Source organism: Pseudopodoces humilis, chromosome 3 (genome assembly GCF_049639895.1).
Source record: "Pseudopodoces humilis isolate 2021_Gansu_Grassland_sample_001 chromosome 3, ASM4963989v1, whole genome shotgun sequence".
In the NCBI taxonomy this organism is placed as follows: Eukaryota; Metazoa; Chordata; class Aves; order Passeriformes; family Paridae; genus Pseudopodoces; species Pseudopodoces humilis.
The window spans coordinates 19,006,463-19,030,041 of record NC_142202.1 but is presented as its reverse complement, the minus strand read 5'-3'; the positions used below and the strand labels follow the sequence as shown (position 1 = coordinate 19,030,041).

The window sequence follows — 23,579 nt, the reverse complement described above, 5'->3', positions numbered from 1 at the left end:
CGCACCAGGCACCCAATACACATACAGCATTAATTCATTTTTATCGTTGCCACGTCCATCCACAGCGGCTCCCCATGGTGGAAGCGAACAATCAGCCCGAGCTTTGCTGTGCTGGGGCGTTTCCCAGGATACTTTCCAGGCTCTAGGTGAGCGCAGCTTTCCCGGCACAGGCAGCCCCGGGAGGCCGCGGCCGGGGCCTGCGTGGGGGTGACCCCACCACGGCGCCTCCGAAGGCTCTGCCCAGGGTTGGACGGAGCAGCAGCCAGGGCCTGTGGGGCAGGAGGGCTCCGGGCAGCCCTGCTGGTTTTATCCAGGGGCCCACTTCTGCCCGGCCCGAGTCCCCCGACCCCGCCGATCCCGCCCCGGAAGCGCCGACCGGCTGCCCGGAACCTCTGGAGCCGGAACGCAGGTTGGCGGCCTGGGGGCCGGGCCGGAGCGCTGCACCGGGTGGACCTTGGGCAAGATGGCGGCGGCCGTGGCGGGCCCACATGGGCGCGGGGCCGCAGACACGGACGCAGACACGGACAGCGGTAACGCCAGCGGGAACGGGGTGGGCCCCTCTCTTCTTCTGAAGCATGGCCGGCCGCCGCTGTGGGCCATCTCTGACCTTGAAGGCCTTTCCTCTCTGCCCCGTCTGAGCCCCCCGGTGGCTCCGTGGCCCTTCATCCCCCCCCCCGCTCCGGGCCTTGGGTCTTGGGCCGGCGCCGGTCTGCGTGGGGATCAGGGGCTCCGGCCCCCGCCCGGTCACCTGCTGAGGCCGCTCCCCAGCGCCCTGTCCCATGGCTGGGACTGCCTGGTGCTGTGGCTGCTCCTGCCCCCCTGCGCTGGCCCTTTGGGCTTTTTCCTCGCAGCCCGGGGAGTACCGCCAACAACTCCTTAATTCCCTAGGTAACCCAAAATAGCTTTCGCTGCCCTCTTTCTCGGGGGAGGGAGGGAATGACTCTGCAGAGCTGCACGAGTTCTGTGTCTGTGCGAGACTGGGATCTGCTTCTCTCCGAAGGAAACCCCTGGGACTCTGTCGTTCCAGTGATTTACCCTTAACGCACTGTTCTCCACTCGTTGTCGCCTCCTTGCGCGTTTTGAGGGCGTACCTAACCAGTTGTGATGACTTCTTAATTCTGTCCTGTAATGGGATCTTTTTTTTTTTTTTTTTTCTTTATTCTCGGAGAATTCAGGGTTGTGGCCCTTTGGCTCGCCTTGGTTCTGCTTGGTTTGAGCGTCAAAATTGAACTCAAAGGGAAGCGTTGTGTGGGAACTTCAAGAGCTCATTGCTGAATGTTTGCTGTATTTTACTTGTGTGCCTACACCTTGATCACTGAGCGAGTTCGAAAAAGTTAAGCAGAGAGATGTGTATGTGTATTTCACACACAACACACACTCACACACACAGAAACAATTTGAACTTTTTATATTAAATCTATGCCAGATATCAGTCTTTTCAATTCAGAATAGGGCCCCAGGTCCTACATCTGATTAAGTTAATCTGGTTTAAATTCATTTGAAATACCTCTTACTTATCTCATGTTGTTGACTGATACTGTGATGTATTAAAGAATAAATTATGGCTGGTAGTGGACACCTTGTTAATTTTTCTATAATTGTTGAAAGTAAAATTGCGTTGGTATTATTCTCCTATTTTATTGGCAGAAGATGTTGTGTGAAGGAAATGATACATACTTTTGCAAACTTCCTTTTTATAAGTCTGATCTGTTTTTTATGGCTGACTGCAAAAGTTGGTCCTAAGCAGTGTGGGGCATTCAAGTTTGGACTTATTGTAGTTGTTAGCTTTTGTGTGTGCAAATAAAAAACCCACAAGCAGGGGTTGATTCCTTGTTTAAAAGCTTAATAGCAACATCCTAGCATGGACAAAGCCCATGGGTGAAAACCTGACATATAGCAGCCAGGATGTGGTGATGCACTTAATTCTTCACAGGCAATAGTTTGAATTTTTTTTTTTTTTTTATTTGCAACTCAGGATGTGGAGACATACCAATATAGAAAAGGATGCCTTTAAGTAGTTACTGAATGTCTTGAGAAAATTTGCCACTCCTAAATTTCCAGTTTATAATAAGGACTGTTGGAAAACAGCCCCATTATTTATTTTGAGTGGAGCATGACATACCACTGTGTTTACCTTGGTGGTAGTAGAAGTCATACTGGTAGAGATAATGACCAAGTATTCAGTAATTATTTCTCTTCCACGTTTGTTTTGTAACCATAGACTTCTTACTGCTGTCCATCAGGATAACTAAATGCTCCCCAAGACTCCAAACATGCGTGGGCACTAGAGGTTTTGTTTTAAATTGCTCAATGCCACTGTTTTGCTGCGTTCTTTGTTCGGTTTTTTTCTGGTTTAAACAGGCACATGGAGAAGGCAGAATAATGAATTAGTGTGGCAACAGAGTGTATGTTTATGTTTGCTTAATAATTAAATAGACAGTTGATTAATGGGGAATACCATTAATAGCTGCCTGCATGGTTTTATGGAGTGCTTGTAAAGCACTCCTGGCTTCATTTTCTTAATGGTTTGGTTGATAGAAGTGTACTGCATGGGATATTGGAATGCTATAGTAAAAGTAAAACACTTGGCTCAGTAGGACTGTGGTTTAAAATTCAAATTTTCTTTTTTTAGGAGTTTGAGAGTGGTAGATGGATGAAAGTGAGTTAAGTGGGGAATCAGTCCCTTGCTGGTGGGGTTGGGTGGGATCAGAAACAAGCCTCCTTCTGTTCAGCACTTGATTTTGCAGCCTTGAAAGCTGTATATAATATAATTAATTTAAAATTTAATGTGGCATAAATATTAGTGGAGTAGTAGTTAATGGTGGCAGGATCTTGTGTATGCTCTGCTCTTGATTATGTGGTGAAATGAAATAACCAAGCGTATTTTAGCACACCCTAAGCCTGCAGCCCATTTCATTCTAGTTAATCATCTGCACTATTAAAGACTTCTATTTTTGCAGTTTGACCCACTGAACAGAGTAATGAGGACTAAGTCTTCATGTATTTGTTTTGCCATCAATTTGGCTGTTTTCAGTAGAATTAATGTTGCTTAATTTTGAACTTCGGTGTTGTAACTTCCTTCTTTTTGAAGGGCTCATAGGGGTAAGGAAATGGGGGTGTTTTGTTTGTGTAACTTGAGCAGTTACTTATCCCAGAAAAGCTCAGTGCCTCTGCTTTCTTTTGAGCTTCCTGATTACTGTCTTGATGCTGTATTTCATAAAGCAGTCTCCCCTGGGTTCATTATGCTTAGGTAATTGTACTTTTGCTAGTGGTGTTCTCTCTGAGCAGGTTTTGCTGTTATGTGAGAAATGCCCCCCAGCTTCAATTTAATTCCTGTGGCTGTTCACATAATTCCTGTGGCTGTTTGCACTCAAACACCAGATGTCACTGTTGCAGTTTCTCTGTGAGTGTGTACGTATATACACACATATTTGTGTGGATAGTTATTCATAAGTTACACTTTTTAAACTGGAAAATAGACAGGTTGTACCCCCATAATTACCAGCCCTAAGCATAAAAATATTCAATAATCTAATAATAAATATCTAAGGCTGCCTTTTCCCTTTAGCCCGGCCTCTTATAATAATTTTAAATCATCACTGATGTGCAGAAGCACTTACGCTGCATAGTCTCTAATAAATTCAGTATAATGGTGTGTGCCTGCTTGAGGAACTAATTGTAACAGCATATGTACAGTAATTCCTCGCTCTGAACTTGGATAACATTTACATGTGGAGCAAATGACATTACTGATTGATTCTTACTAGAAACAATTCTTGATTTTTTTTTTCCCCCTTCTTTTCTTTCTTTCTTTTTTTATCCCTAGGTTCTGAGTTAAGCTCAGACCTTCCAGAAGACAGCTACTCTTCAGGAGGTGAAGCTCTGGATGGTGATGATGAAGATGAAGCAGCAGGCCCTGGCAACGTGGCTGAAGAGGCAACAAGCTCCAAAGGTGGTCCAAGTTCAGGATGGGCAGATGCCATGGCAAAAGTGCTCAACAAAAAGATTCCACAGAATAAGTCCACCATCTTGGCCAAGAATAAAAGCCTGGAGAAGGAGAGAGAGAAAAAAAAACAAGAAAGGCAAGAAAAGAAGATGAGGGTGAGAAAAAAATGCAGTATTCCATGTGCAGTAACTGTCAGATGGGCTAAATGCAGGACAGTCTCAGAGCACTGTCCCAAATCTCTACTGAGGCTCAGTTTTGGAGTCTCTCCTTCACAGTGATCTTGAGTAGCTTAATTTTTTTACTTTTCAGTCATGCTGTGTAAGGTTTTTTTTCTCTTACTGCTTCTTCTGGGTCGTCAGGCAGGCTGAACTTTGGCAGCAGGAGTGTTCCAGTCTGTCAGCTTAAGGCGTTTTCTTTTTTGAAGGGGTGAAAGCAGCTACTTTAAGCTTGATTTTTCTAATTGGTGTTGTTAATTTGGGGTGAAATTCACTTTGTTGGCATTACAAATTGAAATAGTTCTCCACCACAAAAAATAAGAGGGAGAAAGAGAAGAAAACTGCTTCAATTTATATTGTGCTGTGACTTCCAAAATCAAGGCCTCTAGGTTGAGACTGCAGTAACCAATTATGTGGTTGTGCATTTTTGTTTGCTCCCCTCAATCATTTTCCTGATTGGAGTTTTTTATTACCATGTTAGTGATCTAAATTACTTCTGATTCTGAAGCTGGTATGAAGAAAACAAAGCCATGTTGGCAAGTAATTTGTTTATGCCTTGAGTGGAACTTTTAATTCCAGGCTCTGACTGATTTACCTTCAGGCTAGAAATACGTTAGTAATTCTAATGTCTTATCCTACCAGTTCTGTTTCAGTGGGATAACCAGGTTATTCACCTGACAGTTTGGGACATGCTGCTGTTGGGCCATGGCTTGCCTTTTAAATACAGAGAGCTTTAGTACAGCATCTTCACAGTTATGGTTGTCCTAAATACCTGTTCTCAGCCAGTAAATACGTAAGAATACTGCAAAACAGAGATGGGCCACAGGCCCCCAAAGTGACTTGTTTACTTTAGTAAAACTTGAAAGCAATTTGCCTTTCATTGATTTCTTGCTGATGGAAGGTAGGATAGGGCAGTTCTTTTGATCAAAGGCCAAAACATGGTCATAAACTGAGAAATTCATAGTAGTCTGCCTGGAATTATAAACATAAGGACTCTGAAATTCCATTAGAGACTTCTTGCATAAAACAGATTTAATGGAACTTCACCAGGCCTAAAACGCTGTTAAGTTATTCAGAGGGGAAGAAAAAAATATCACTACCTTAGTCCTAAAGAAGAGGTCATGAAATACTGTGGTCTCCTATTGCAGCAGAAACAAAGCTGGTGGTATTGTGTCTGTTGGTAATGGAAAAGTAGATCAATTTGGTTTTGAAACAGCCTCCAAAAATTACAAGAACCAATACTGTACACATGACTTGTTGTCTGGTGGATACTTGGTGCTTTTCCTGTGTTAGAGTTCTGCCTGTTGCACTCTTTGCTGAGTATCACTTTGGTCACAAAGCCATACTGGGACCAATTCTGTAGGAGGAAGTCAAATTCCCAAGGCTCAAAATGTGACATGCCTGTCTTGATGGATCCAGGATTTTACTATGTATAAATCTCTCTGATTAGCTTGTGAAGTCTGCGATTTGAAGGCTGTCTTTGAATTCCCTTGCTCAAGGCAGTCAGTGTGAAGGCACCTTTCTCATAGACTTTTGTTACTGGAAGCAGTGACTTTCTGAGATTTGAGTGTGGCTCTTGTGTCAGTGCAAGAGATTTGCTCAGACCTGTTGTCCAGCCCTATATTGGAGCTCCCCTTACTTTCAGCCAAACTGAGCTTTGTAGATACTTTTTTTTTCTCCTGCTATGTACTCTATCAGATCATGCTGCATTCTCAAATGTCGATGTTGTTTCACATAACAATATTTATAATGCAGCTCGATAAAAAGCGGGAATGGGAAATGATGTGCCGAGTGAAGCCAGATGTTGTCAAAGACCGAGAGAAGGAAAGAAATCTTCAGAGAATTGCCACAAGGTAAAAGTTTTCCTGAATGCTTTCCTTAAATATATGTATATCAAGAAGAGGAGGAAAAGGCCTGTGCAGGTGATCTGTTTCCAATCAGATTGAACTCTTAAGAAGTGACTAGCAGGAGCCAAGAGATTTATAGATGGCTCTGCATTGTACAGTATCAAGTTCAACAAAAGATTTCAGAAGCTTTATGAAAGAGTAAAAATTTAGATGGGAATCTAATGTTTGCTTAACAGAAGTGCTATGTTGTATCCCCTCATTTTGTTAATTTTATGCCTTAAAAATACAGAACAGTTGTTTCTACTGTTCCAGTTTTTTGCTTCTCCGCAGAGGATTCACCAGATTCATGGCTGTGAAGTTCAGCTGCCATTAAGAAGCTTGCCTGAGTAATTTAATAACTGATTTTAGGACAAATAGCATGCTCCCAAGGATGAAACCTGCTCAAGAGTGAAACTGATCTCAGTGCCATGTTACCATGCTTACTTCAGAGTCTGAGTAGTTTTATGTTGATTTTTTTTTTTTGTTACTGGTTCCTAGCAATAAGTATGAAGGAGGAGTAAAAATTGGAAGTCTTTTATGTTGTAGTAAATGTTACTTCTTAACCTAATTGAGATTCCAGGTAACCATTTTGGGGAGCTAGAAGCATCTGCATTGATTACCTTTAGCAGGGGGTTCATTTCTGTGAGAGGAACTTGAGTTAAAAAATTTGCTTTGTTGTTTTTTTCCTGTCCCAGAGGTGTTGTACAATTATTCAATGCTGTCAGGATGCACCAGAAGAAAATGGAAGAGAAGGTGAAGAACGTTGGGAGCTCTGAGAGGAAGCGTGCTAAACTGATGTCTTCTGTTTCAAAGAGAGATTTCATTGATGTTCTAAGAAACATGGAGGGGGCTAAAGGAGGCAAGAATCCAGCTGGAAAGGCCACAAAAAGTAAACAGGTGAGCTTCATCTGTGAGAAAAAAACACTTACAAGGTACCTTCTCAATGTACTCTCTGTTAATGTGCCTGTTTTTCATAAACCTATGACCCAAATGGCTGGGATATTTTGACACTTCTGGAAGGGAACAAGTAGCTCTTAGCCTGTTTTCCCTGTCTTTTGACTATCAAAAGTACAAAATGCTGGAAGCTCTTCTGCTAAGACATCAAGCGTTTTATGCAAATAACTTGGTTTAGCTGTGTGTTTAAAAAAAGATTATGAAACTTTGGATTTTATCTTGGATTTTGCACCAGGCATGGAACGAAGTGCTAGATTACGGTGGATTGTGACATTTGGAGTTTGTTCAATTATAGTTAGCTGCTTGAAATTGTTAAAGAGATGGGGGCTGTTCACCTTACATGATGTATTAGACTGTACTACTTGTGTGTCCCCATAGTTTGGTCATGTCAAACTTGCTTTCTTTGGGTGATTATGGTGTCTGAAATGGAAGGATTTGCCATACAAAGTGAATACCACAAGAGAGAGAAATAGAGATGTATTAAACATTATATGTAGGCTTTTCTTTCCCTGATTTTCTGTGTGTGTTGGGCTGGTGTGCCTTCCTTGCTTTTGGGATGTTTTGGAAAGAAATACATTCCCCTTTTTCCAAATGTGTTTGTGACACGGTGTAGTTGGACTCATCCAACTCTTCATCAGTTCTTTCAGCTCACCAAGTAGCTCAGGGTTGAAAACAAGTTGCTCAGGCACACTCTTTCTCGTATTTCAGAAGCTGCACGTTCTTGAAGCGTATTTGTGTTCAGGTTTGAACTCTGTGCTTGGTGGTGGGTGGAATACTGCAGCTGGTGCAGACACACACTGCAGTTAACTAAGTGCTTTTCCGTGCCAGGAAGAAATACTTTAATCAGTTGGGAGACAGCAGTTTGTCATATGTTTTTTGTTTGTGTGCACTTTGGGAACATGCTGAAACACTGCCTGGCATGGAGTGCTCATACAATTTTCATGCAAGTGCAATATTGAAGTATTTTTTAAATTCTTTGGATAATGAGAACAATTTAGCTTGGTGCTGACACTTTATTTCTCCTTAAATAATTCCAGCTTGCTTCTTTGGGTGGGGGGGGATGTACATATGTGTGGTTCTTTTTTTGGTTTGTTTGTTTGTTTTTCCTCCCTTGGAATAGCAGAATATTGGAACAATGGCAGTGCCAATTACTGTTGTAGTCAGCAATGAATCAATAGCTGAGCAAGAACTAGGACCTTTGTTTTGTGTCACATTGTAGCAGGGCGATTTTTGAATTACTAGGTCAGGAAACACAGATTGCAAATGTTTCTATACTTAAAAAAAAAAAAAAAGTTTTATTTTGGCAGCATGGGTAACAGTATATTTCCATTCAAGACCTCTGGAGATGCTTTAGATGCTGGCTGGTTACTGTTGGGTTTGAGTATTAATGTAGGTGCTGCTTTCACATTGCTTGTGCACAAAAGCTGAGGTAAGGATCAGGGTTTTTGCTTGGTTTTTTTAATTGCACGTCTGCCTAGACAGACCACCCCCCTTCCTCTCTCCCATGTTGCCTTTGCTTCAGTGACTCTCCATTCAATTTAATACTGAACCAAACTCTTCAATAACTCCTTTTCAAGCTGTTCCTATTCTGCCTTATTTTCTCTTGAGAACATATCTTACTCATTTAGCAAGCTTCCCTCCTGGTAGTTGTTGAGGCTTGAGGTTGAGGCCAAAATCTGCTCTTCGTTCTCCTTCTCAGAGTTACACAAATATTTAGCCACTGAACAGTTCTGCTGGCCTCTACCACCGTATCTCTGCTTCTTGGTCTTTGAGAGTGTTTCAGAGGGTAGGAAGCCTGGATGAGGTTTTTCAGTAGTAAATTCCTTGCAGCAGGATTTCAGCAGATTGTTTGTGCCATCCGAAAGCTTTTGTTTGTTTGTTTTGTGGGTTTGTTTTTAGCAGTCAAGAGTATAGAGTGTATTCATTTTTAAAAAAAAGGGGAGGGGGAAGATACATTTATTTATCTCAGCAAAAACAATGGAAGAGATGCCAATCCCAAAATCCAGGCACTCTGCCATCAATTAAAAGGCAGTCCAGAACAATAAAAACACTACCCCACCCACATAAAACAAGCAGTCAGCAGGAAAAATAGCAGAAGAAAGTTTTACCAGTGAAAGCAAACCTTTTTTGACTCAAGCCTTGTGCTGTGACATGAGACTTGACTGTATTTTGGGAATGGGTGAAAGAATTTTCTTGCTCTGCCGCAGTTTTTGAATGCAAAATTTGCTTCATATTTTTCAAAGTTTGGCAATTTCTTTCAAATGTCAGGGGTTGAAGAAAACTCTTGTAAGGCTCTGTTGATTGACTATTTAGCCAAGTATATGTATGTGTGAAAGAAAGAAATTAAATGCTCTATAAAGGCCTATCTGCAGTAGTATGATTTCAGAGTAGCATGACCACTTTTTAAATTTTTTTCTCTGTTTCCATCAGCTTCATGCATTCCTGGGAAGGACAGGTAACCTGTACCCCACTAGAACATTGTTCATAGTCTTGTTTACTTTTAGCCATTGGCCTAAATGTTACTTGGCATATATCTACCAACATAACTGTGAAGGAAAGACTGTGCCCTTCTTGTGAAACCGTAGTCCTTCTTGTAGTTCTGTGTGCCCAGCTGGGAGTAATTACTTTTCTGAGCTGGAGCCAAAAGCTTTGCCTTTCATATCATTTGCTGTTTATCAAGGTATTTCTTAATCCTTGCTGAGCCAGCTGACTTGTGTAATATTTTTTCCTGTTTTTTTTCCAAGTTACTGTGCATGATGCTTGCCTCTGGGTAAGATCATCTAATTTCTCTCCCCTCACCACCTTGTCTGAAGCCTTGCAATGTGGGAGAAAAATGTAGTAATTTTAAAAAAATAGTAAAATCCCACTCTTTTGTGTTCAGATAGGCTTTTTTTTTTTAAGTTTTGGGGTGGGTTTTTCTAGGAATCTTTTACTGGCAGATATGAGAGCTTTCAATTTTGTTCAACACAATCCTTACACACCAGCTTTTCATTTCAGAATGTGTTGGTCATATCTGCCTGTAAGACACTACAAGAAACATTATTAAACTATAGGTTTAGAAAGGGAACATATTAGAAACTCTGTTCTTTCAGGCCTGGAGGTTGAAGTCATTTTTACGTCTGTAGAATGAGTACAAAAGTACATAGCGGCAGTAAAAGATTCCTTGTAGGAATCTTTTGTTTTCTTTAGGTCCTTAATAAATTTCAGGGTGCTTTTAGGAAGTACCTTTGCTTCCAGGGTTGAGTGAAGTTTCTGTTCTTTTAGAGTTGCAGATAGGTTGGCTAATGTAGTGAACTATGTGAGGTCTTGAAATCTTAATTGTAAGAAAACAAGGAAATTCAAAAGAAATTCAGAGTTATCCTCCTTGCTTGCTATGTGCCAGTGACAATTGCATCTTGACTTTTCTCTTATCATTTGTGCTGCTCCCTGTAAAGAATTTTACTGTGTGGTAAACCATTTTTTGGTGACACATAAACAAGTGGCATGAAGGTTACAGATACACTTCATGACAAGCATAATCATGAACCTTTCATTTTTAATTAGGACTTTGTAGAATGATTTTGCTTCAACTTGTAAACTTTTTTGTACCAGATCTGTTGCAGAGCATTTCAGTGGTGAAAGTAAGAGCAGGATTTCCTGGTCTAGTTCAGTAACCATGATCCAAATTCTTCAAGATAATCTTTCTGGAAGCTAGGCTGACTACATGACCTACAATTTGCTTCCTATGTTGTGATGGCACCTGGAAAAAAATTGGTGTGTTTGTCTCAAAATAGTAGCTATTCTAAAATCATTGATTGATGGGAAGGAAAGTGAGAAGAATACAAGTTCTATTTTGTAGCAGCTATTGGTCATATGAGACTTGAAGTGCTTTTCCAGAAAAGTTCCTTCTACCTCAAGCATATTTTATAAATGCTCCAAGTATCTGGTAAATAATTTGTAAGGACAGTGATTAGAGTCAGGCTTACTATAGATTTTTCTTCTGTTCATAAGACTTTATTTTAAGCAGTAGTTTGAAGATTGTTCAAGGGCAGGAGGAATACTATGCTTCCGACTTTGACTGCTGTTCTTGCTGGGATACAAGGAGTGGCATGGGGACTTCCATTTTTTTAAGCTACATGGGGCTATTAATTGTGCTTTCCAGCTTAAAAGTCACGTCAGTTTAAAAACTGAGAGTGACTGTCATCTTTTCCTTGCAGCTTCTTGAGAACTGGCCATCAGCATGGTATGTTTCTTTCCACTTCTTTCACAGTGTAGGAATGGGGAGGGTGAAAAAAAATTCTTTTCATTCATATACCTCTTTGGAGTGACAATGGTCTGAACAATTGCTTCAGCCTGTGTTAGGAAATTGTTTCTGAACTGTGGATGAAGGCAGAGATGACTTCTGGAAATTTGGTAAGGTGTATCGACACCTCCTTTAATCTTATCAGGAAACTTCCTTAGAGGTGATAATGGCATTGCAGAGTAGTGGAAGTTTATTACTACAGCTGTTGTGTGCTGGTTTTACAAACCTAATTGAAGGAGTAACCAGGCATGCATGTATTCCAGCACATTTGAGGGGGCAGCCAAGTATTAATTTAGTTCAGCTGTAGCCAGAGTAGATGTATTCTCCCAGTTTTAATAAATGTCTTCCCATCACATGCACAAAAACTTTTAATTTAGATTCCTTTGGATCCTGCATTTGTATCTGTTTTTCCCAACTGTGTGTACATTCTCTTTAAGGTCACCCCATATATGTTTGGAGCTGATGTTTTTAATGAAGTTTTTTGGTTTTGTACCAGAAAGTTGCTGACAACTAATTGTATGTTGTATTCTTAGGAATATCCTTAGGGATAAATGCAGTGCAGCCTGCCACAGGTTTGCTATAGCCTATATTCCTTATGTTCTTTAAGTAAAGTAGTGTTGTGCAGTATTAGAGGTTGTTTGATGCTGACATTTTTACTTTAAATCTCTTTAGAAGTTGTATTAACTTACAGAATTTGGGTCATCAACTGGATTGGGTTTTTAAGATGTGCAAACTCAGTTCCCTGATAGTTGTCATAGCAGGTAATGCACATCTCTGTTAACTTGGGAATGTAGAACTTTGTCAATATTTAAATGTCAATTTAAATGTCAATGTTTCAATATTTAAATTTGATTGATTAGATGTTAAGAACTTGGCACTGTAAATTCAACTCCACAAAAGACAATTAAGGATCTTGTGAAGAGCAGTATTTCACTAGGTTTACCCTTTTTCCTATGGTTTAATATTCAGATATCTCTTTCTGTCGTCTTTTTCAGATATCTGATCAGAAATCAGGCAGAGAAAAGGCTGTGATTTTTCACTTTGTTCCCATCTACCTTTTTTTTTATCCTCTTCCTGTTCTATGTTCCTGGCAGGTTTTTTCCCTCTGCATCTGGGGCCCAAGCAAGTATCCTGTGCCTAATGCAGGAGCAGCCCTGACAGCTGTTCACACAGAAAGGCCAGTTCCCTGTGTGTCATCATGAGTCACTCATAGTTCAGCTGAATGCTGCCTGCTAAGATGCAGATAGTGTGTGATCAGTGAGGACAGATATCTTAAGAGAATTTGGATGGTAAATGCCTATTGCATCTACTGAGGTGATGACCTGAGGTTTGGGGAGGGCAATCTTCCAGATGCTTGTAACTTGTCCAGATCCAGGCAAATGTTCATGGAGATAGCAAAAGATACATTGCCAGCTCCAAAACACATCCTTAACTGATTTTTAAGTTTAAAATGAATGAATGTTGCAAGGTTTTAATGGGTTCCTTTAGAAAATGTCTCTTTCTTCCTTAGAGCTGAAGACAAAATATTTTAAGTTTGTCTTTCTGTGAAAAGGAGTGGAATGGTTATATTTGAAACATTGCAAAATCCTTCAACATGAAGCAGTTGAAGTTTGGCAAATTTTTAAGTGAATATAAACAGCGAGTTGTGATTGAAATGTCAGGCAATGCTGAGACAGCTCCATCTGTCATATTTGAGAGTAACTTGCCTTGTTATTTGTTTATTAGTGCACAGGATACTGTGATGGTGTTCTGTTTTCCCAGAAGATGTTGCAAGGCGCTTTTTTTTTCAGTAAAACTATGTCTAAAACAACCACATTTGAAAAACTTGTGGCATGCATCTTCTTTTGATCTTCCTGTGATTATACAAAGCACAAAGAGTCAAAACCTATTAGACTTTTATCTGATAAATCAAGTTGGAAGCCTTATAAAAGCAGCTCTCCACTTTTGGCTTTGTTCATAACTCTTATAGGCAGGGCAGTGTACTTAGAAAAAAATACATCTAAACATTTCATAAAGTTTTATAGAAAAATGTTCTCTGGAAACAAGGTTTGGGATCTTGTCTATCTGAAGAAGTTTATTCCCCCCCCACAAACATTTGCTGTTGGAAATTAACATGAAAAGTGATTCCTTTACTTTGAAGTTTTATTAAGGTATAAAACGTTGTGATTTCCAGAGTGTGTTATAAATGACCTTTGTGGGTACCTACTCATCTGTTTATCTTGGTAGATAGACTTCAGGAGTGGTGGGTCAAACTGCTTCCAGCTTGCAGTGGTTAGAGGGTTGCTGAGTTCAGTAAATTTTTTTTTCAGTACTATGGGAAATCCCAGCCAATTTTTAATGAGTGTTTCTGAAATTTACTGAAATATTAGAAAATGTACTTTTTTAAAACCTGGTAGTATTACAAATTATACTAAAACTGCCTCCTGGAAAGGTCTGACCTCTTTTTGGTTTGCTGCTAAACTTTGGCCAGTGTTCTGCAGGTGGTCTGTGTCATTTCTGCTCCACCTGCAGCTGTTGGGAAAGCCCATACAGAAACACAGAGGGAGATGGAAAGGTCAGAAATGCAGAGAAAGGGTAGCCAGATGTTTAAGATATGGGATTAGGATCCTGGGCAGTTTACATCTTCCTTCATCAGGTTTAAACTGCTTTTAGAAAGCAGCCTAGGAGTGTTGAGGGGTATGATCTGTTCCTTAATGAGCTTGCCACTCACACATGGCAATATAAGGGGAAATTACAGAAATATAAAGTCAGAGAAATCTGTATTTGGAGACCTCTAAGATATCTAAGGTTGCAAAAAACATTTAGGTAAAAGCAAGGGTAGTGACTGTAGGGAGGTGAAATCAGACAAGCTGCTTAGCAGGCATGAAAATGTCCTTATTTCAAATTTAGTAATAAAATTGCACAAAGGTTGGTTCCTTGTAGACTCTGTTTTGGTGGGTTTTTTTCCTCATCCTCTTAGAGTTTTTTGGATCCTTATATTTCTTCTGAGACTCAAAAGTGGAAATCTTGAGTCAGGAAGAGGAGGCTTTTCTCTCACCCCTCTTCTTTCTCATCAGCTGTTCTGTGAGATGATTTCTTAAGTGCTGGAAGGGATGGGCATGATCATTACTGTAGCCTTTATTTTTTGAAGCAACCTTTTGGGTACTCACTCCATTATGCCTCTTGCTGAATCATAATGAAAAATAGTGGATGATTTTAGCATCATTGGTTGGAAATAATTTGAGTGGCATTCATATTATTCAAATTTTTTCAAGCTCCTAATTTATTGTAAGGAAAAAAAAAAAAGAAAAAAATCAGAAATACTCTAAACAACTGCAGGTCTGCATGTTTCCTCACTGGGCCAACAGGCAAGCTTTTCTAACAACTTGCAGAAAATTTTAGGTACCCAGCTGAAATAGTGCATAAGTGCTTTTTGTAAATGGGTGACATCTGAGAAAAATCTGTTGTGACTGGAAAATGTTTGTCTAAAGTAGACTGTTGAAAGACACGAGGATGTAACTTCTGAGGGATAGCACAGCGGAGGCCTTAATCTCGACTACATGCTTTTTTACTAGGCACTCTTGCCATATCTGTGTATTTTCCAGGTACAGCTTGGTGGTTCAGGAACTGTTCAGCTGGTAACAAAGATGTTTTCGATCTGAGGTGATGTTTAGGTTCATCTTTGAACTCTGTCATGTCCTCATTCTGTGGGAAAAACATACTAGGAAATGAAGGACCAGCTGATGGAGAGTATTTTTATTACTTTGGAGAAGTTGTGTGGCCTTTATTTCAGGGTTGAAATGCTGCACATCTAGAAAAGTTCTTTATTCCTTCATTTTGAATCCCATCCAAATGGAAGAATTCTCAGTTCATTATCTTCCTTTTAGTTATAATGATGGAAACAAGTAGGGAGTTGTCCATGTAAGATTGTTCTTAGTAATTAACCAGTATGCTTTTAATATAAAATGAACAATATTTTGCCTCAGACCTGAAGCTCATGACTAGCTAGCAAAAGTTGGTTTTTCTCGTGGACAGCACCATCTTTTTCCAAGTCAGAACTACGATTCAGCTCGTTTGGTTACCATAACTGGCCATACAGATTCTCATCTGATAAGCAATGAAAATGTAACACATTGCTTTAAAATTGATGCTGATGCTGTGGAGTGCCACGTACATGAAGCATGAAAGCTGTGTGGAGATTTAGAGGTGAATAAAGGGTAGGAGTAACAGGTGAATACAGGCATAGGAATGGGCAGTCTGGTAGGCAGCAATTTCACTGTCAATAGTATGACTGCTGATAAACAGGCATTCAGATGTGAAGGTATACACGTATAGATGAGGGTGTTGAAGAGTTTTATTCTTAGAGGAGACAAAACCCAGCAGGACTGAAAATGAGTAGCAGTGGCACATAGAAAGACTTCCTGCTGTGATGTGTTGCATGACAATCTCATACAGGGAATGTATGAGTCTATTCCTGTCTTTCCAGATACCTTTTCTGTAGTAACTTGCAATCTACTCTGAACTAATCTTTACCTGATACCTACGTAAAAATGCTTATTTGTGGACCTTTTTTTCTTTTTGTTAGTGGAGTGTTTTGGCCTGGCAGTTGGAAAGACAGTGTCATTACTTCATATTTACAACATTGTTGTTTTGCCTTGTATTTTAAATGACATGAATTACAAATTACAGAGTGTATTCCACAAGGGGAACTTACCAGCATGGGTAAAGGTAACAGTTCGTGCCTATAGGATTGTTTTGTTGGGCAAGTCTTGTTTTCAGGTGAGTTTTTATTGTCTGTGAGCAGCTCCTGGTGTAGCATGCCCATGCTATACATCATGCTCATTAAAACATGGGAAGAGAGTCTTGATGCCAGTATGGCCAAACATGTCTTGCAGTAACATGTGGTGGAATTCCTTGTGCGGCACAGGGGTTTCTGAGATGGCTGCTGTCGATGGCTGGAGTACAGTGCAGGCTGAGGAGTTCCAGAGCATCCTGTGTGCAGAAGGGCCTTGTGTTAAGCTTGAATTCTTAAAATATTTTTGCTTTTCCTGACAGAAATAATAATTTATGAGGTTTCTGGTGAACCCAGCCTCAGGAAATCTGTTCTCTCGTAAGCTTTTCCTAAGATTCCTCTTTGCAACTGAGCGTTTAATAATGATGCTTATGAATTTTCTTCTTTACTTAGGATTAATGCTTGTTTTGAGAAATTCTGTAATTGATTTCTGACCCCTCTAAAGTTGGGCCATGTTTAAGCCTCTGCATGCCAACCCAAAGCATTCCTTCTTATTCACACATCCCCAGTTGTAGTAAACCCTAGAGGAGGATATGAGGATGGGGAGATTCCTCATGCAGGTCGTTAAGCTCTGGGTGGTCTTCTGGCTGTGCTCAAAAGGAAAATCACTATTTGTTGTGCTTGTAGTAATAATTCCAGTGTGTTACTTTCAGAGAAGCTTGAGCAGGAACAGCAGGTCTCAAAACACACCGTAAAAAAATTTCATTCTTAGGTTTATTTACTAGAATTGCCAGAGCAGATTCTGGTGTCTGTGAGAGTTTTTGATCTGAGTAAATCCCCTGTGCCACTGTTGATACCCACAGTATGGTGTCACTTCAAGTAAACCAGGGCAGTTTAGTTCAGTTGATGTAATTTCTCAGAGAGAGAATGTAAATGGGTGTTGAATAACTTCTCACCCTAAGGAATAAATGATTGTGCAGAATTATACTGCAGTAGAATGGATTTCTATTGTGCAGCTCAGACGTTCTGCAAGCTTGAAAATGCTTCCCAGAGAGAGTTGCTGTGAGAATTCACTTCAGAAATTCAAGAGAATAGCGGTGCAGGTTGGATTCTCAGTTTGCATATTTGTGGTATTTTGGCTGTTTGGGATCAGGCTTATGTAGGAACCTTTCTTAGAGTCAAGATCTTGCTGCAACTCAAATCAGATAAAGTTGCAGGCAGCATTAATGATCAAACCCAAGTATCATTTTCCTCTTAAAAATCATTACAGTTTATTTTCTGCTTCTCTTTCTGCTTTAGATACTTCAGCTGCAGTTTTTTTCATTTCTTCTCAGCCTGAAGGAAATTTATTTTCTTATCCTGTGAGCTCGCATATTGCTGAAAATGAATTTAGGAGACATGATTATGCTGGTGTTCTTTGTTTTTCATTCCTTCCCCCTCTTTTGCCAAGGGGGGTTATTATTACTACTACTATTACTATTATTATTATTAATTGATATTTAACACACCTCAGTGTATGCCTGTGCTTTGTTTGGGGTTTCTGGAGCTCAGTTTATGCTGACTTGCTTGGGGATGAGAACCAGAATAGCAGCAGTCATTCAGAGCAAGATGCAGGCTGACAGGGAAGGTAACTGTCAGATGTATGTGAGAATGTGTTCTGGCAGTTAAGCTTTTTAACTTCTTCATCATGACAAAAGCTTCACTGTGTCTCAAGGTCTTAAATATTTGTATTGAGCAAAACAGGGGAACCTGGGGAGGCAGTTCAGATTAATTAGACACGTTAAAATTGTTTTCTCAGTGCTTAAAGTTGTTGCTTGGGAGATATTTATGTTAGAAATTCCTTCCTTGACAGGTACAAATAAACATTTATTGTAGGTGATGGTAGAGAGAGATGCCCCTGCAAGCTCTGGCATTTTATCTTACACAAAGGCATGGGGGTCCAGTGTGCTGACTGTAATCCCTAGGTCTGAAAAATGTTCCTTTGTTAAAACCCTGGAGTTCCTGTCTTCTGGACACAGCTCTCAGGGAATCTCCACAGTGCTGTAGTGTGTTTGTTTTGTTGTGTGTGTGCTGCTTTGCAGATGCAGAAGTGTGCTTCTGGAGTGTGCTCAAGTGACACAAGTTGGTGGACAGTGGAGTAAAATGCTGTCTTTTGTCTGATTTCAAGGCACATCTTTTAATGCCATTACTTACCAATAAGTACTATGGACCCGGGTCTGCTTGAGCCTAAGGTTCTGAAGACTCCGTCAGGTATCCTGCTTCAGAAGTGGCAGAGAGGAGTGATCCCACGGCTCGGTGTCAGTGCTGTCTGCTGCAGCTCCAGTGTTGAGTTTGGTAGGCCTCAGTTGAAGATACTGTCTTGTCATTTACTAAGAGCAAATTTTGTAGCTCCATTTTTTTGTGATGGTGAAGAAATGAACAAAAACGGGGAGATTTCTAACTTGATCATATAGCTGCTGCTGCTACCACAAGGCTTTCACAGACCAATTACTTTAAAAGCATCCAGGACGCAGGTCCAGCCTGGATCCTGCCAGGGCTAGCTGCTTGTTCTAAGTGGCAGAACTAAGCTTTGTTGGAGCTTTGTTTGGTGTTTTTTTAGGACTTGGCCAAGAATTTCAGTTTATCTTGTCCTAGTGCAGATTTTAAGAGAGTATGTCTTCAAAGTAGGATTAGTCCAGGAGGTATGTTCCCACTACAGAGCCCTACTTGTGTGAGACTTCAGGTAATGCTGTGATAGTCTAGCAAGTAGGCAAATTTTTTTTTTTTTTTTTTAATTTATATGAACTCTCTTCAACTGTACCAAGAGTCCATCAGAGCAAGTATCAGCACTAGAGTAACCACAGTGTGGTCTGTCTTATTTCAGCTCATGATAACATGTTCATCACCAGCAATTAGTAAAAGACCAGTGATTCTTCAGGTATTTTACTAATTGCTGCCTCTCAGACCTTTTGAAATGGGTTGCCACACCCTTCTGGCAAAGAAAACCCAATTCCAATGTAAAAAAGAGGAGAGGAAAAAAAGCAACGCGAGAATTTTTCACTCTTTGCCTTACTGAAGGATTCACATTGTGTATCATTACACTCCGTTGTTTATATAGTCTGCTTTGTTTTCATTTGGGAATGTTCAAAGGGGACTTCAGTGTTGTAGTGAGATGTGCATGAACAGCTGACTGGGAGTTCAAAAGCATTTGTGTAGATTGAAAGCTGGTTTATTTTCCACGTGCCAAGAATCAGTTTTGTTTTATTTAGATGAAACTAGATTATGGCATTGAAAACCCAACTGTATTAACATTCTTACATAAAGCAAGTTGGGAAGTGATGTTACAGTTCAACTAATTGTTAATTATACAAATATTCTTGCTGCGTATTTTCTTAAGACTTTGGGAATGTTTTGTGATGCAGTAGATTTGGAGAGTTTTTATTCTGAGGGAAAAATGGAGTAGTAAATGAGTTAGGAATGAAGATACTAAACAAGGAATTTTCTTCACTTGGAAGCATGCTTAAAATTGATTAAATATTTGCTTTCAAGCATTTAATCTTCATCTTTGAGGCATGAACATGCTACTTCTGTCGTTCTCCTTTGGGCTTGTTGTAAAACTCTATTCAGGCCTTTGTGGAGCCTTACATAATGGGTAATGCTATGGAGGATCAGCATCCCTCTTTTGTTAAAGTCCTGCTTTTGTCCTGTTGTTCACTTGACATAGCCAGAAAGAAGGGCTAATGGTTGCTGAATAATAGCTTGTGATGAATTTGAGGACTGAGCTTTTCAAACCCTGAGCCTGCAACTGTCATTGCTGATAATAATCTACTCCTTCTGTGCTGTTTAAAAACCAAAACAAAATAAAAAAAAAAAATCCCTGTTCTGCACATCTGGGAAAAAAAAGGAATTCTGTTTGGTTTATTATTGAAAACAAAAAATGTAGATGGTTTTGTAAGAAATATTGGATGTTTCCATTTAAACATTTCAGATTCAACTCTCTCAAATTTCACTGTTCAAATAGTGACTTATCAAAGATCTGGGATTAAAAAATAAATAATTTGGTGATTTTTGTGGGGGTTTTTTTGTTCATTTTTTAAACTATTCTCCACTCTGCAAAAGCAAACATGTACAACTGCAATGCAGTTAAAAAGGAGGAAAACAATAGTTACCCTCTCCTTGCATACCAAAACAGACTACCCATGTTTGCACTATTGTAACAATATTGTAACAATTCCCATGTGAAAAGTTTAAGATCTGCCTAGGAACCTTATCTGTAGCTCTTTAATGCCAGGTAAACGATTGCCCTTTCTGAGATGATTTTAGGTTTACTGGGTATAGCACTTGAAGCAAATTGTTGCAAGAGTGGAAAGTGGTTAGGAGGCACTACCCTTGGGAAAAAGGGAATTGTTGGATGGGAGTAGCCATTAATGAGAGCATCTGTGAAGGCACAAAAGCAAACCCTAAACAGAAACCCAGTGCAAACATCTTAAGGAACAGCTGTAGAGTTTCTATGTTTTTGAGCTGGGCCCTGGGAAATTCCTTTTGGGAAGGAAAGTGTTAAGACTTGTTATCCTATTCTTGTGAGGACAGTGTTTCATAAAGAACTGCAGAAATCACATGTAGCATTTCTGCTTTGATTACCTATTAAAAACACATACCTTGTTTGGCAAACTTTTTGGACTCAGATAACTTCTGATGGTGTGATAGGATGTGTTTATTTACAGTAACATACAGCATTCTTCATTTCTCTTTTCTTCTGCTATCAAATTCTATATGCTGCTCTATCCCAAATATTGATTCCCACAGGCTTCAGCTTAAATATGCAGTGGTATCACATTCCTAGATGCGTGACAGAGAAGAGGCATGGACAGATGTGTATGGTAATCATACATTTAATGCAGGTTTTGCATCCACTAGGCAAATCTTGTCCACAGAGGACGCTGAAGTCCCTTCTTTGGAGCAGGGGAGTGGGGAAAGCCTACCTGGCATACCAGTGTTAACTTTACTTTCAAAGACCCTGCAGAACTGAATGAGTGTTTTCACTGCCCCTAATTCTCCTTTGGTAGGACGACTTTTTTGCTTGCGTGATGGATCCTGAGCCATGTTGTTCCTCAGAAGTGTTTTGATGCTAAGGCATAAAAGCTGAAATAAATCTTTCCTCAGTACATCGAGCAGCTTTCGGTGTTTTCGTCCTGTAAAGGATGTAAGCATAGCTTCCAGCTGTTGTTGGAAAGTGTTGCCACAGGATGGGGCTGTTGCACTGCCCAAATGTGATGTGTTACCTCTGGGAGCCGCAACCGAGCGCCGTTTTCAGTGCTAACCTGAAACTACACTCCTGACCCTTTTCTTTATTGCTCGCTAGTCCGTGTAGTGGGCCTCTTCCACTTCCAAGAGGTAGGAAATTTGGAGTAAGGTGTTGTTGGCTTGCTAAGAGTGGATCAACTTTGTTTCTGTTAGAGGCAGTTTATGTACCATATTGACAAGCCCAGGTAGTGAGGTAATAATTCACATAAAGGGGATTTGGTTCACGTATCACCAAATATGTTAAATATTAAATTTGGGGGGGGGGTTAAGCCTTTATTAAATCCATATTTGTGTTTTAGAAATGTGCCAAGAAGTGTTCTAATGAAGCAGCATCTGGGGGTTAATAAATGATATCACGAATCCGTTCTGATTGCCAAGAAAGATTTTAATAAAGGAAGCCATGCCCAGGGTTGACTATTTCATCCATGAAGAATAATTGTTTTGTTTCCATATTTCTTTTACTGGTTGGTTAAAACAAGTTTGCATTTTAGCATCAAGTAATTTTTGTTTGTTCTTCCTGTTTCTGTACCATTTGCACAAAGAGCTGGCCCTCAGTCCGCTGATTGTAGGAGGTGTTACTTTGATTGCATGGAGACCTTGCATCTTTTACTGCCTTTCACCTTTATCTCATGTTCCTCTGGTTTTTCTTCTCATCCCCTCAAAAATTCAGGGTGAAGTGAAATCCGAAGAGGGGCCAGAATGGAATATCCTCCGTGATGACTTCATGATGGGAGCATCTATGAAGGACTGGGACAAGGAAAGTGATGGAGAAGGCAACAGTGAAGAAGGAGGTGGTCTGAAACAAGAAGATGACAGTGACTGAATGAAACTGAAAACCATTCAAGATAATTTTTTATCTTCTTAAGTTTGTTTGGATAAAAAGCCAGCATTCTATGAATGTACAACACTTGGAGGATACCTCTTTTAAAAGGAAAAAAAAAAGACTTACACAACCTTGGAGTGTTTTCTCCTCCGTGTCAAACTTTTATTTAAAATATAGCTCCATTTGCTATACTGAAATCCTGAAATATTTTCCAAAACAAGTATAATTTTCAACATATTTCCAAAACATTTTGTACAGTCAAAATAGTGGCACTTGCCCAATGAAAGATAGATTTTGCCAAGGTCATTAAAAGTTTATACATTAGTCATGGCAATTGATGTATTAGTGTGCCTGCATTTCCAAATCACTGCTGTACTTTGAGAAGTTGTTGCAATTTGCAATAGAAATGGCTTACAATAAACACAGAAATGCCGTCACCTTGTAAAGTTATCGGACTCCTATAGAGTCTTTACTACTTTGGCCAGAAAAGGTTCTGTAGATAATAAAGGAAAGTAACCATTAATGTGATAGCTCTGGTCTTGGAGCATAGTTCGATTGGAGACAACTCTGGAAACAGAATTGTAAAAAGAGAGACTTGACCCTACTGATGGGGTTTAGTATTTATATATGTATGAATATATATATATATATATATATATATATATATATATATATGTATGTATGTGTGTGTAGATATATATATAGATATATATATATATGTATATGGTTTTTCCGTTGCAACTCTGAGATTGTATAAGCTAAGAGTCTGGTAGGAGAGGAAAAGACATTGCCATTGGTTTCATTGGGGAGGGAGAGCTTTTCTAGCAACACCACAGAAAATTGTGTTCAGTGTTGCTTCATTTGCAATTGTGGCATTCTGGTCTTTTTCAATGAGTAGCTGGAGCTCTGAGATTCGTGCTGTGGGGTTTAGTCAGCTCTAATGCTAATTCTTCAGGTCTGCAACGGGTCAAACCAGAGCCCTTCCTCTTACGTGTGGGCCATAGTAGTAACAAATTTGGAAGTCATCTGTCAGGGTAACACAGTTGCCTTTTTTTAAGCAACAGCAATTTCTCCTCAGTAGCTGTTGGTTGTAGAGGTGCAGAAGCTAACACACATAATAAGAATATATTTTATGTAAGCATATGCATAAGAAGGAATTGTGTGGTGGTAAGGGTGTTCTAAATGAGAGGCTGGGGTTGAATTCTGCTGCCTTTGCTGTTCCAGACTGACTGTCTGATGCTGTGTCATTTGTTTAACTTTGCTATCACATTTCCCCATTTGCTATGTAAAATAAAATCCTTGGGGCCTGTGAATTGATACTTAAAATACATGGTACTGTTCTGTCTATTTCTATAGATGCCTTACAGACAAACCTTTCTTTGTACCTGCTTATAGGCAAGATATGATTAGGAGCAACTTTGAAATTTTCAGTCTTCAGCATGGAAATGTGCAGTAGGATTTAGATTTTCCTAACAAAGG

The 23,579-nt window shown here is 39.9% G+C and overlaps 1 protein-coding gene across 2 annotated transcripts; it reads left to right on the top strand.

The window, feature by feature from the left end:
- The first annotated feature begins 405 nt into the window (after positions 1–405).
- On the top strand, positions 406–23,413 carry RRP15 (ribosomal RNA processing 15 homolog). Of its 2 annotated transcripts, none has more exons than XM_005523325.3 (5): positions 406–530; positions 3,827–4,101; positions 5,917–6,014; positions 6,743–6,944; positions 21,948–23,413. In XM_005523325.3, the coding sequence occupies exons 1-5, from the start codon at positions 464–466 to the stop codon at positions 22,098–22,100; spliced, it is 795 nt and encodes a 264-aa protein (XP_005523382.1). In that variant the 5' UTR covers positions 406–463; the 3' UTR covers positions 22,101–23,413. The 2 variants fall into 2 exon arrangements, with proteins under 2 accessions (XP_005523382.1, XP_014108308.1); XM_014252833.2 differs by lacking the exon at positions 406–530 and adding an exon at positions 595–888.
- Positions 23,414–23,579: the final 166 nt, after the last annotated feature.